Raw genomic sequence first — 12,717 nt, 5'->3', positions numbered from 1 at the left:
ATAACAGCCATCCTTCAAGATTCTCTCCATTTAAAGCAATGCATTATCAGGGATTGTAACATCTAGTCCTTTTACTGAATCATAATTACCATATATCTGCAGGATAAGCAGATGCCAACTTACATTGTCCACCGAGGTCGCCAAACTTCTGCAGAGTCAATCGCTACAGACTTCCAATCTTCATGTGGCCTTCAGATAAGGTCAACAACAGTGCATAAAGAACTTCATGGAATGGGCTTCCATAGACAAGCACCTGGATCCAAGGCTTACATCACCCAGTGCAACGCAAAGCATCAGATGCAGTGATGTAAAACACTCCCCCACTGGACTCTAGAGCAGTGGAAAAGTACTCTCTAGAGGTAATCATGTTTTTCGGTCTGCAAGCAATTGGATGTATATGGGTTTGGCGGTTGCCAGGAGAACAATAAAGAGTGGGCTGACATCATATTAAACCTTATGCAAGGAATGAGAATGGGATGTCACTCAAGTTCATGTGTGTGAAAGCAGATAAGCATACGTTTCTGATAATATAGTGCATGTTTGGAAAATGGTAAATGGTAAATGGCCTGTATTTATATAGCGCCTTACTAGTCCCTAAGGACCCCAAAGCGCTTTACATATCCAGTCATCCACCCATTCACGCACACATTCATACACTGGTGATGGCAAGCTACATTGTAGCCACAGCCACCCTGGGGCGCACTGACAGAGGCGAGGCTGCCGGACACTGGCGCCACCGGGCCCTCTGACCACCACCAGTAGGCAACGGGTGAAGTGTCTTGCCCAAGGACACAACGACCAAGACTGTCCAAGCCGGGGCTCGAACCGGCAACCTTCCGATTACAAGGCGAAAGTTAAGTGGGGTTTCTCTCACCCCAACCGGCTGCGGCAGATGGCCCCGCCCCTCCCTGAGCCTGGTTCTGTTGGAGGTTTCTTCCTGTTAAAAGGGAGTTTTTCCTTCCCACTGTTGCCAAAGTGCTGCTCATAGGGGGTCATATGATTGTTGGTTTTTTTCTCTGAATGTATTATTGTAGGGTCGACCTTACAATATAAAGCGCCTTGAGGAGACTGTTGTTGTGATTTGGCGCTGTATAAATAAAACTGAACTGAATGGAAAGTCCTTAATGTAATAATTAGCAAATCCTCAAAATGCATCCAGCCTAAAGATGGCACGTGGAAAAATTCCATGAAAAACATTAGACAGGCTTGGATAAAGAATAAAAGAGCTGAGGTCCTTAGTCCTAAAGAACATATCCAACTAATGGAACCAAAATCAGCATTCTGTACTCAATGAGCTTTATATTTAAATCCAATAAGACTCATTCACATGCCTCACAGGTGGAGCATAGTCAACTAGAATCAGACAGGGGGTCTCAATCAGACACAAACAAGCACATTAAAACTTAACAAATGTTTTCTAAACACATAAATTGATATCAATTGGGGTTTTGTTTACTCAAACATAATATTTCTCTATAGCAGATGGTGAGAGATAGCAGGATAGCACAGATTTTTGTGAAACTGATGTTTATCCATTTGCAGTTATATTATAACACCCCCCAGTGGGCTTGTTACTGGGTGTAATAAGTAACCTGTGCATAATAGCTTAACTTTTAGGTGTGTTGTGTCAATATCTTATGCCAAGTCCTTTAATTTTATTATGATTACACCTTAGTTGCTTAGATTGTGTTGGATTCACCTTCGTCTTAGTGACACTGTGACACACCATGAGTAAAACAGGTTGCTGCCTTGATGACAGTCGTCCTCTTAGTAAATAGACCAGATATCATTTTGAAATATAAATTGATGTGCATCTCCATCCATTCACACCTATAAATAGATTTTTGGTTTTTCAAGCTTGGCGACTGTGCCACAAAATAACGTTTTTATTTTTTCCGCCTCCAGATACCCTGCTATACTTGCACAGAGTTTCACAACATTACCACGTCATAACGTTATAATAAAATAAAATTGTGAAACCTCTCTCCAGTTATGAATCTCTGTCTTAGTGCAATGGCAAGTATATTTCCTGTTTCACCTGTTCCTGTCGTTGCTGGAACAGAGAACAACAACCACCATTGTTAGCAGTCTCTGACTGACATGTCTCGTTATTTGTCACTTGTAGTACAGGTGAGACATATAATTATAATTATGAGTTTTGTAGATATTCCATTATAACTACCATAGACGCCAAATGAAACTGGAAACTGTTACATTTGCTCTGACAGAATGTGTCTGGCCCTCCCCCACGTATTTCCAAACTTCTTTGCCCTAGCCATGCACTCCGCCTTTGTAAACATATGCGAAAAAGTGGGTCCATGTCTAAGCAGCTTCTATAGAAGTGCAGGTGGCCTTGTGCTTCTGTCCATATAGTGCATTTCATTCATTACCTAAACCAACTCAAAATTATTGCTGTCGCCAGTCACAATGAAAGCAATATCCCCAAGAAATAAGAAAAAAAATCCATTAAAGACCAAACACAAGACTTCAAAAATTCATCTGGAAATTTCATTACAATATACCTGTAACGCTTCTCAGTCATCCAGGTCATGGTGATCCAAGAAGCTTGGAAAAAAGTGACGGGACTTCTATACATTTCTTGAAGATGTTTCACTTCGCTTAAAGAATTAAAGAAAGTCAGTCGCTTTTCTTTCCAAGCTCCTTAGGTAACACACCTGCCCCCAAGGCAGGTGTGTTACCCAGAGGTATGTGGGTGTGGCAAATGAAGTAGTGTGTGTTACTTTAATGAAGTAGTGATCAGGGTGAGGGTGCATTGTTAAGTAGTCCCACAGCGTGGGGAAAGAAACTACTGTCATGCTGTGAGGTGTTGCTTCTGATGGGCAGCTTTCCACCAGAGGGGAGTGTCACAAACAGTTCATGACCAGGGTGCGAGGGGTCGGCAGCAATCCTCCTTGCACTTCTTAGTGTGTTGGTGGTGTACAGATCTTGTAGGCAAGGCAGGTTGCACCCAATCACCTTCTCAGCAGAGCAGATGACATGCTACTGTCTGCCTTTGTCCTTGGTAGAGGCAACAGCATGCCAGATGGTGACAGAGGAGGATAGATTCACTGATGGAGAAGTAAAACTGCACCATTAATGACTTTGGCAGTTTTTGTTTATTTTTGCCAGCTGGTGCAGGAAGCACATTCTCTGCTTTGATATCCCTCTGCTGGGATATGATAGTTCCCAGGAATTAGGAGGAGTTCCTGGGCTAGTAGTTGTTTTACTGCCTGCCCATTTCCAGAGAGAAACAGAGTCACGAGCTGAAAACTGCTGTTGTAGCAGTTGAATACTGAATAACTATGGCCTTGGATATGGATTGTAGCAAAGGGTCTCAACACTTAACGCTCCAATGTGTAATGGACGCAACCGCCTAATGAAGCTAACTGAACCACGTCCACAAAAGGCAGAGAAGCGACCCTGAGGCCACCAAAGTGGAAGCCATTCACTACTTGACTCAGCATGTAATTAATTTGTGTGAATGTCTTTAATATACTGCTTAGAGATGGTGGTGACCAATGACTGCAGAAAACAGTCATTGGTGGTGGCGCTCAAAGTGGAATGGCTAAATTCTTATCAGTCCCTAATGTGTATATACAAATACTCGTATTTGATTTTTTTTTACTCTATAAAGAATTTTCAGTACTTTACAATAACAGTCAATTTTAATTTATAATTGCATTCATAAATTATTTATTATAAATTATATTTATTTGTAATTTAGGCACATACTTACCAGCGTACCACTGTAACACTAGATCCAAACTTGCATAAGAGATTTTATATTTATAGCCTACACAGCAGTGTAGTGATACTTACCCCATCAATGCGCGGTGTCCCAGCACTGCACACCACACAGCATGCTTGTTGAATCAGCTCCCTGGCAACGTCCTCCTCTCCATCTTCATATGCTGCCTGGATGTTTTTAAAAGTGGGGTGAGTTAGCAGTGTAGAACAGGGCCCAGTATCCTCCACCAATGACACCTTTGCTCCCATATCCTCCCCAGGGCCTGTCAGGAAACAGGACAGTCAAAAAATGAAAAGAGAAAAAATAAAGTGCATTTGTAACTAGGATCTGGACTTTACAGAGGCCTGTGGCCGGTTAAACACTGTATTACTGTAACCCTGTTATTAGCATGCACCCAGAACTGGGTCATCTTATTTAAAGAGTACGCTCATGGTATGAGCTAAAGGGGTTTTGTGTCTCTCACCGACAGACCACAGTACGTCAGGCTGAAGGACATCACGTCTGACACAGTGGTCAGCAGCACAGGAGCACCACAGGGAACTGTGCTGTCCCCTCTTCTCTTCACCCTGTACACCTCTGACTTCTGCTACAACTCTGAATTATGCCACATTCAGAAGTTTGCAGACGACACAGCCATCATGGGGTGTATCTGGGATGATCAGGAAGAGGAGTACAGAAGTCTGGTGAGGAACTTTGTCGCATGGAGTCACACAAACCACCTGCAACTCAACACCTCAAAGACTAAGGAACTGGTTGTGGACTTCGGGAGGTCCAGAGAAGGTCCACTGCCGGTTCAGATAGAGGGGGAGGAGGTGGAGGTGGTCAACAAGTACAAGTACCTCGGGCTGTGGGTGGACAATAAACTGGACTGGTCATGCAACACAGAGCACCTGTATAAAAAAGCCCAAAGCCGACTGTACTTCCTCAGGAGGCTGAGGTCTTTTAACATCTGCAGGAAGCTCCTGAGGATGTTTTACCAGTCAGTGGTTGCTGGAGTACTTTTCTATGCTGTGGTGTGCTGGGGGAGCAGCACAGCAAAGAGGGACTCATCCAGGCTGGAGAAACTGATCAGGAGGGCTAGCTCTGTGGTCGGCATGAAGCTGGACACTCTGGTGACAGTGGCAGAGAAAAGGACATTAAAGAAACTGATGGACATTATGGACAATGCTGGGCATCCTCTGCACACGGCCATTAACAACCAGAAGAGTCTGTTCAGTGACAGGTTGCTTCTCCCCAAGACAAGAACTAACAGACTTAAAAACTCCTTTGTCCCACACGCCATCAGACTGTTTAACTCCTCTCTGGAGGGGAGAGGGAGGGGAAACAGGAGGACAAAGGAGGGGGGAACAACTGAGCTGCAGTGCCTCTGCACCTCACTGTGCAATACTTTTGTAAATAGTCAACGGTGCAATAGACTCAATACTTGAAATGTGCAATTCACTTGTATTTTTATTCCTATTTATTCTCTTCGTATATTTTATTTATATTGTCTCTGTATTTGTATATATATATATATATATATATATATATATATATATATATATATATATATATATATATATATATATATATATATATAAAATATTCTGTAACTCTGTAACTTCTGTCGGTGCTGTGCTTTTTTGGAAATCGAATTTCCCAGAGGAACCCACCCGAGGGATTAATAAAGTTCTATCTAATCTAAAGCACAACAAAGATTGTCTCTGATGGCAGATGTTAAGAAGCACTTTTTACTGTACTTCTATACATCATTAAAAAAACATTACTATTTAAAAATGGGGAAAAAACCCAAACACTAATATTCTCGTATCAATGTCAACATTCAAGATTCCACTCAGATTTTTATTATTTAAAGAAAAAAGAAATGCATGCTGTTAATTCTGGAGTTGCACAGGGAACTCAAATGCCTGTGCAGGTTCTCATCCAGGTCGTGGTAACCCAAGGAGCTTGGGAAGAAAAGCAACCAGGCTTCTTGTTCTTTAAGTTTCTTGAAGACATTGAAAAGCTTCTTCTGTTTTAAGACCAAATGGTGGACAGTTCGAGGTATTTCCAGGCACCTTAACATCCACTCACATCTTGCGTCAGTTGATCTCAATGGGTCACATGACAGGCTGAGGCAATGGTTTCACCTGAAACTTCTGCTAATAATGACCCACATGCTTTTCACACCTTATAAGACAATGTTCTGCTTCTAAATTCAGAAAAAACAGATTATTGTACTCGGCCTAAAAAACGTACAATTATGGTATCCAACCAGATACTTACTCTGGGTGGCATAAACTTGGCCTCCACGAACACTGTCAGGAATCTTTGAATTGGTTTTGACCAGGATGTGTCCTTCAATGTGTATTTTAAAAAGATATTTAATACTACTTTTTTCCACTTGCACATTTGCATGCCAAGTATCATTGGCCAAGATACAAACCGCGAGTTGGTCTCTGATGCATCCATAGAGAAATACCCCTCAAAACCATTACAAATGCATATTATATGATCTACAAGTGTAAACAAAGATTGACAAATTTGTACAGTGAATTAGCCTAAGGAGCTTGGAAAGAAAAGTTTCTGGACTTCTTTAAGTTTCTTGAAGGCGTTTCATTTCTCATCCCAGAAGCTTCTTCAGTTCTAAGACCAAATGGTGGAGACTCCCAAATTTAAGGCTTTTTAGGAGTGATCCTAAGAGGGTCCTGGACCCCCAATTGATCCTCTGCCTAATCACACGAGCCAAAGTGTGAAAACGGGTGTGGGTCACAATCACCCAAGGTTTCAGGTGAACCCATTGTGAGACCTTGCCCCAGCCTATCATCTGACTTACTGATCAAATGACCCAAGATATGAGTGGGCATTAGGCGTTGTGTGTTGTGCCATGTGTTTATGAAGTGGCTGTTTGGTCTGAGCATTCCTCGCTGCACTGTACAGCATACACTTGTTGTTACGTTTGTTTTTGGGAGTGTTTTTCTTTCGGATGAACCAATTTCTATCTCAGTGTGTGGCTGAGTCTGAAGTACACTGGGATGTTGTGCTTGGAAAAGACTCATGAGTTTCTCTAACAAACCTGGTACATAAGGGATGACAATATTGTTCTGCTTGTCTTAATGTAGCCAAAAACTGGAAATGAAAACAAAACTTAAAAGTGAAAAAGAGAATTTTATTTATAACTTTAATGAGCCCGTAGCATTTCACAGTTCTCTACTTGACGACATTTGGGCCAAAAAAATTAAGCTCGCATATGTGTGCCAAAATCCACAGTTCAAGGTATAGTCGCCTGAGGCTGGATCCAAAAACAAGTCAGATCACCATGTTAAAGTGCCCACCGAACAGCAACTACAAGTTATGATTACAGTTTCTAAGCTGTAAAAAAGAAGAAGAAAAATGGCAACCATCAGAGCTGCCCCCTATTAGATTTCAAAGTCCCATGTCGCTGTGTTATCAAATTATTCAATTCACAAGATTTTCAGAAAACTTGACCTCTGACCATGAGGTTGAGGTCACTTAGATTCGAGCTCATCCAAGATCTTTTTAATTAGATTCACCTATGGTGTCAATTTACTGTTTCCTTGTACTCTGGTAATCACATTCACAAACTCAGACATCTATACCACCCGCTTGCTCCGTGGGTTGATGACAATAAACCATCTGCATCTACAGCTGAGGGGAAAAATTTATAGTCAAAAAGCTGTTTTGGACGATAGCTTCCATAATCAAGACAAGTTCCCAGAGCACAAGAGCCCAAAGAGGATGACTGCAGAGGCAATCGCACCACCCACCAAGAGAAGAGCTGAGAGGCCCAGGAGGGGTCACCCAGGCCCCAGCAAACAGCTGCTGGGAGGGAGCCAATACACACCCGGGCACCCAGACACAGAACCACCAATGCACCAGTGGGCGGGGGCATCAACCAGGGAGTGTTATTGGGTGGGGGATTTTTAGTGCAACTGGGAAACTGGGCTGTAATGAAGGTGTGATGTACTTTCCTAAAAATGCTACCATATAAGACAGAACAATTTAGAGCCATTGCCAAAATTCTGGAAATTAGCCACCTGAACAGCAGTGTTACTCCACAAAAGTAAATTATTACACATGTTTTCTGACTTTTCTTCATGCAGTCTATTACTCAATTACTTGCTGGCGAAAGTAATTTGTTACACCACTCTCTCGTTACTCTGAAAAATCAACTAAAACGCATTGTCACATATTTACCAGCCTATAAAACAAATCTTTTGTTACAGTTGCACACATCAACACAAATCTCTATCCTAGTAAGGACAGATATGCAATCTTTCCTTCAGTTTTTTTGTTTGTTTTTTTACACTCATATGAACAGAGAACCTGTAAAACACAAAGCAAGCATGCATATCAGCCCAAAGATACTTTAAAGCGACCGCCACAGTGATTCTACTTCAGAACCATGAACAAGTAGAAATAGGCTTTAACCCTGGCTGCTCCTCACTGCTTGTGTTACCTGTTGAAGATCAGGCTCTGGCTGATGAATGTTTTATTTTTTGTGAGTAGGAGTAGCGCACTACTGTGATCAATGAACTTCCTCAGGGATTAATAAAGTTTGTTTAATCATTTCTTTTCTGTGTGCCCGGCACACATGTAGCTGAAGAAGCTTTGTAACTGTAATGTGCAGGACTGTGTTACATTATTGGGTGAGATTCCTTTGTGATAAGGAAAACCTGCCCAGATTGATGGGTTCCTAACTTATATATTATTATGTCTGTGAAGGTTCTCAGTCATCCAGGTCATCGTAGTCAAAGGAGCTTGCAAAGAAAAGCGTCTGGACTTCTTTAAGTTGCTTGAAGACGTTTCACCTCTCATCCGAGAAGCTGCTTCAGTTCTAAGGTCAAATAGTGGAGAGTCTTCAAGCAACTTAAAGAAGTCCAGACGCTTTTCTTTGCAAGCTCCTTTGACTATATATTATTATGCAAGTTTATAAAGTTTAAGCAAAATGTCTTTTTTTTTTCTTCTTCTTCTTCTTTTTTTTTAACGCTAAATTAATTTGAATATCTGTCGTATTATAGTCAGGAAGTCAAAAGATACAAACACATTAGGTTCCTCGTTACAGTGGGGAAAAAAGGAGTAATCAAATTGACTACAAACCAGTTTACAATGTTCCACTGTTCTCCTACCTAATCCCACGTCATCTATTATCATTTGCCACACACTGCAGAGTGAAACATGCTGTATTTGGCAGGAAGAAAATCTAGAAGATGCTTACATGTGTTAAGCGAGATGTCAGGGTGCACAGTTTACTTCACATACAAATGGCAAAAAATAACACTTTTGAAACCATAGTTTCAGTTCTTCTTTTTCTAAAAGAAAGAAGTGCTGCTGCCACTTCACACATAGCTACATTTCAGTTTGCAGTAACGTCCTTTCTCAACCTGCCTCATGAGGCCACGACTGCATCAAGAAAACCAAGCAAACCAGCCATGTACATAAGAGAGACACACATAAGATGCTGGGAAGGTTACTTACTGCTTTTTTGCTCCATGTTGCTGGGAATGTCTCCAGAGTCCCGGTGAAGACCAACAGACCAGTAGGACATTCTTCTTGGAGCTACTAGTTAGGTTAACCACTGTTAAAGGAAAGAGGAGGCCTAAATATACCTGTCAGCCTGCACACAGACAAGGTTGCTGTGATGTAGAACAAACACATACTCTTTGAATTCATTAAAAAAGGTCATTCTACCAGTTGATTAGGCACAATTAGCTGTGCAGCCCGAATAATACAAAACAACAACTAAGTGTGCTAAAAGATCAAAATCAAAGAACAGACTTTCAGGTTGAATTCAAAGTATTGAACAAAGGCATTGCATGAAATGTTTAGTATTTGGAGAAATTGTGAAGCGCAGGCCACAATTTAACAAAAATCTTATTGGCCCATTTAACAGAATACATAAAATCATTAAATATGGATTGTTTTTAATACTTGGATGAAAGTCCTTAGTCCTCATAACTATCTAAAGTATAAACTCCCTTGAGATGCTCTGCCAGGCTTATACTACAGTTATCTTCTGTTGGAGCGACCGGGGCTCAGGGGGTTGGGAATCGCATCTGTAACCGGTTCGATACCCTTCTGCCTACAGGTGATGGCCAGAGGGGCCGATGGCGCGATATGGCAGCCTCGCTTCTGTCGGGGCAGCTGTGGCTACAACCGTAGCTGCCTCCACCAGTGTGTGAGAGTGAATGAATAGTGGCATTGTAAAGCGCTTTGGGTGCCATGAAAAGCGCTGTATAAATGCAATCCATCATTATTGTTGTTGCTTGCGGTTCTCTCTGCCTTCAGTCAACACGCTGTCATCCATTTGCACATTGTAGCGTTGCCCTATACATTTGACATGATATGGCTAAATATGAGCAAGAAGTATGGTGCTGTAGGATTATCCTACTACTCCTACCAGGACTCACATCATCAATAACCACATGTGTTTGATGGGGGCACAGAGGTAGAGAGGATGCCAAGCTGCTGTGTCTGTGTTCCAATTCTGATCCCCAAGGATCCCCAGAAGGAACCGGTTTCATCTAACTAACAGCCAATAACCTGCCTCAGGACCACATGTAATGTCCTATCAGGCATCATAGTGCCTAAGATAAACAGACATATGGCTCACTACACGAGCAGAGCACTAAAAGGATGGTGATGTCGCGAACAACACTAGAGGCCAACTTCAAGCCAACAGCACAAGCTGCCAAGTGTGGGATTTACCAAGGAGATGTCCTGTCATCAGTACAGACAGATATATATCGTTATATCGAACAGCCCTATATCCTGATAAATATTTTGGTCATATCGCCCTGCTCTACCAACTACAGCAGTTGTTAATAGTCAAAACTGAGGAATCGCACAACCAGAAGACAACACTGCAGTAACACAGGACAGCTACAAGCACCTGGGAATCGCACAGGTAAATGGGAACCATGAAGAGACTACTAGGAAATCGACAAACACCAAATACCTGCAGAGGGTCAGGCAATGTCCCGAGAAGTCGGATGATTGGGAAGGACAAGATCTGGGCAATCTACGCCTACACCCTACTGTTAGTCAGATACCCTGTTGGCCATAGGAAGCACAGACAAGGAAGCTCCTTACAGAGTTTCACCCCAAGTCCAGCACCTTGAGACTGTACAGTAAACGGAAAGGAGGAGACTGAGCACTAGTGGGAGTCATAACCAGTATCTAGCATGAAATACCAAACATCCAGGTGCGCATCTGGAAGATGGCCTATAACTGTGGTTGGTAAATACCTCAGGCAACAGAAAGCTGGAAGGACAGGCCCCTGCATGTGTTCCATGCTGCATTTTCTAGCGTTAGTCTGGAGTGCCAACATGAGGTATAACGACTGTGACTGTAGCCGCTGACAGTCCAAATGTCTGTGCATGTCTCTGCTGTGTGTAGCTGCGCAGCAATTTTTATACCCCTAGCCAACTTCTGAATAATATCGATAATAACAACAACAACAACAACAATGACTGCTGGAACACAAGGTGCTTTCATTTGTGGGACATGTCACAGAAAATGGGGCAGACTTTGAAAAACAGCTTTGTTACTTTTTCTTTTTAACAGTAACTCTGAGTTAGTGGTTCCTGCTTACCACGAGACACAGCACGTCTTAGCACCGCATTAATATCCAACTTACCGCATGCCTGAAAGGTCCAGTGAGAGGCAGAGAGGGTTTTGCAGCGTTGCTGTATATACCAGCCGCGGATTACCTCACAACAATCTTTTACTGGACTTCCTGATTCCACGAAAAAACTTTCCACTCCGGACGAATTTTGAGCAGTCGGGTTGTTTAACACAGAGATTTCCGGTATTAATTTTCAAAATAATATGGATGCCTGGTGTGTTTTTCAAAATAAGGTCCAGAAGGGTTGTAAAGGCTTGTAGAAACGCTTTTGCCCATCAGAGTATGCTTGTAGCTCATAATTATAAAGCCTGGACGGTTTGCCACTTCATTTTACCCGTTAAAGTATGCTTGTAGGTAAAATTCACAAAGATAGCATGGTTTGGCACTGACTTTTAGCGGTTCAAGTATGATTCTAGCTCATATTCACAAAGGTAGGATGGTTCGCCACTTAATTTCGTGTTGTGCGCATGCGCAAAAACAACGGTTAGGATGGTTCCCCAGAACACCTGTTGAGGTCTGAAATTGGCATTTTCTTTTTCAGGGATTGTGCAGATTTGATAAGTGTTTTTTTGCGATCGTTGTTTTGTTGCATGATCCAGTTTTAACCTAAGCTTGGTCTCGTGGACTGATGGCCTCACACAGTGTTTTTGATATGGGCGACACGGCGAGGTGCGCCTGCTGCTTGCCGCACAGGGAGGAGGGGCGAGGGATTCTCTGGCATTTAATAACCAGCTCGCAAAATAAAAGTAAATAAAAGAAAGCAACAACCACAAAAACAGAATACATTATGATATAGATTTATAATTTGCACCGATGTGTTTTCTAAATTCTGTCACACATATGCGAAAAGTGAGCCCTCAGTGCGCCTGCTTGCTGCCGATGCTGTGCTGCTGAGGTCTATCACACAACCTCTCGAAAGGGGAGGGGGCAGGGTGCTTCCAAATAGAGCACATTTCATTCATAATGTTGTCAGTTCAAGCCTATTATGTATTAATTATTTCTTCCTGGGCTGTACGAAATCCCAGAAAAAACCCCCCTATACTAATCGAATCTCTGCACTAAGGTGTAGGTCTGTTAGGTTATGTTGTGGTGATTTTCGGGTTTGGGGATGGGTGTTGATACTGGAGTGCAAAATGAACACCAGCGGAAGATTGACAAGAAAAGGTTAAAGCCATCAGGTGCTCAGTGTACAAAAAAAAGAGAAAAAAGGAGGAGGAGAAACTAGCAAAAGATACAGGTAAGCAGATGTGTCATTGGATAATGACAGGTATTATGTATAACATGTATCCTGAACAAGATAACATTTCTGCTTACGTTTGTTAGCCACTGGTCTATCTTAGTA

The 12,717-nt window shown here is 42.2% G+C and overlaps 1 protein-coding gene across 1 annotated transcript in view; it reads right to left on the bottom strand.

Annotated features, from left to right (window-relative positions):
• Nucleotides 1-11,562, bottom strand: part of lrrk1 (leucine-rich repeat kinase 1) — an 82,199-nt gene extending 70,637 nt beyond the window's left edge. Inside the window, exons 1-3 of the mRNA XM_086296706.1 lie at nucleotides 11,388-11,562; nucleotides 9,227-9,326; nucleotides 3,820-4,010 (exon numbers count right to left, since the gene is read on the bottom strand). Of these exons, the coding sequence (XP_086152832.1) occupies nucleotides 3,820-4,010; nucleotides 9,227-9,296 (261 nt within the window). The 5' untranslated portion in view covers nucleotides 9,297-9,326; nucleotides 11,388-11,562. The remainder of the gene's footprint in view (nucleotides 1-3,819; nucleotides 4,011-9,226; nucleotides 9,327-11,387) is intronic.
• Nucleotides 11,563-12,717: the final 1,155 nt, after the last annotated feature.

This window comes from Aulonocara sp. 'chitande type north' Nkhata Bay, linkage group LG1, assembly GCF_057382095.1.
Source record: "Aulonocara sp. 'chitande type north' Nkhata Bay isolate Kocher_YH1m ecotype deep benthic linkage group LG1, A_spYH_male_GT1.1, whole genome shotgun sequence".
NCBI classification, from domain to species: domain Eukaryota; kingdom Metazoa; phylum Chordata; class Actinopteri; order Cichliformes; family Cichlidae; genus Aulonocara; species Aulonocara sp. 'chitande type north' Nkhata Bay.
The sequence above is the reverse complement of the archived record's forward strand: the minus strand, read 5'-3'. Positions and strand labels throughout refer to the sequence as shown.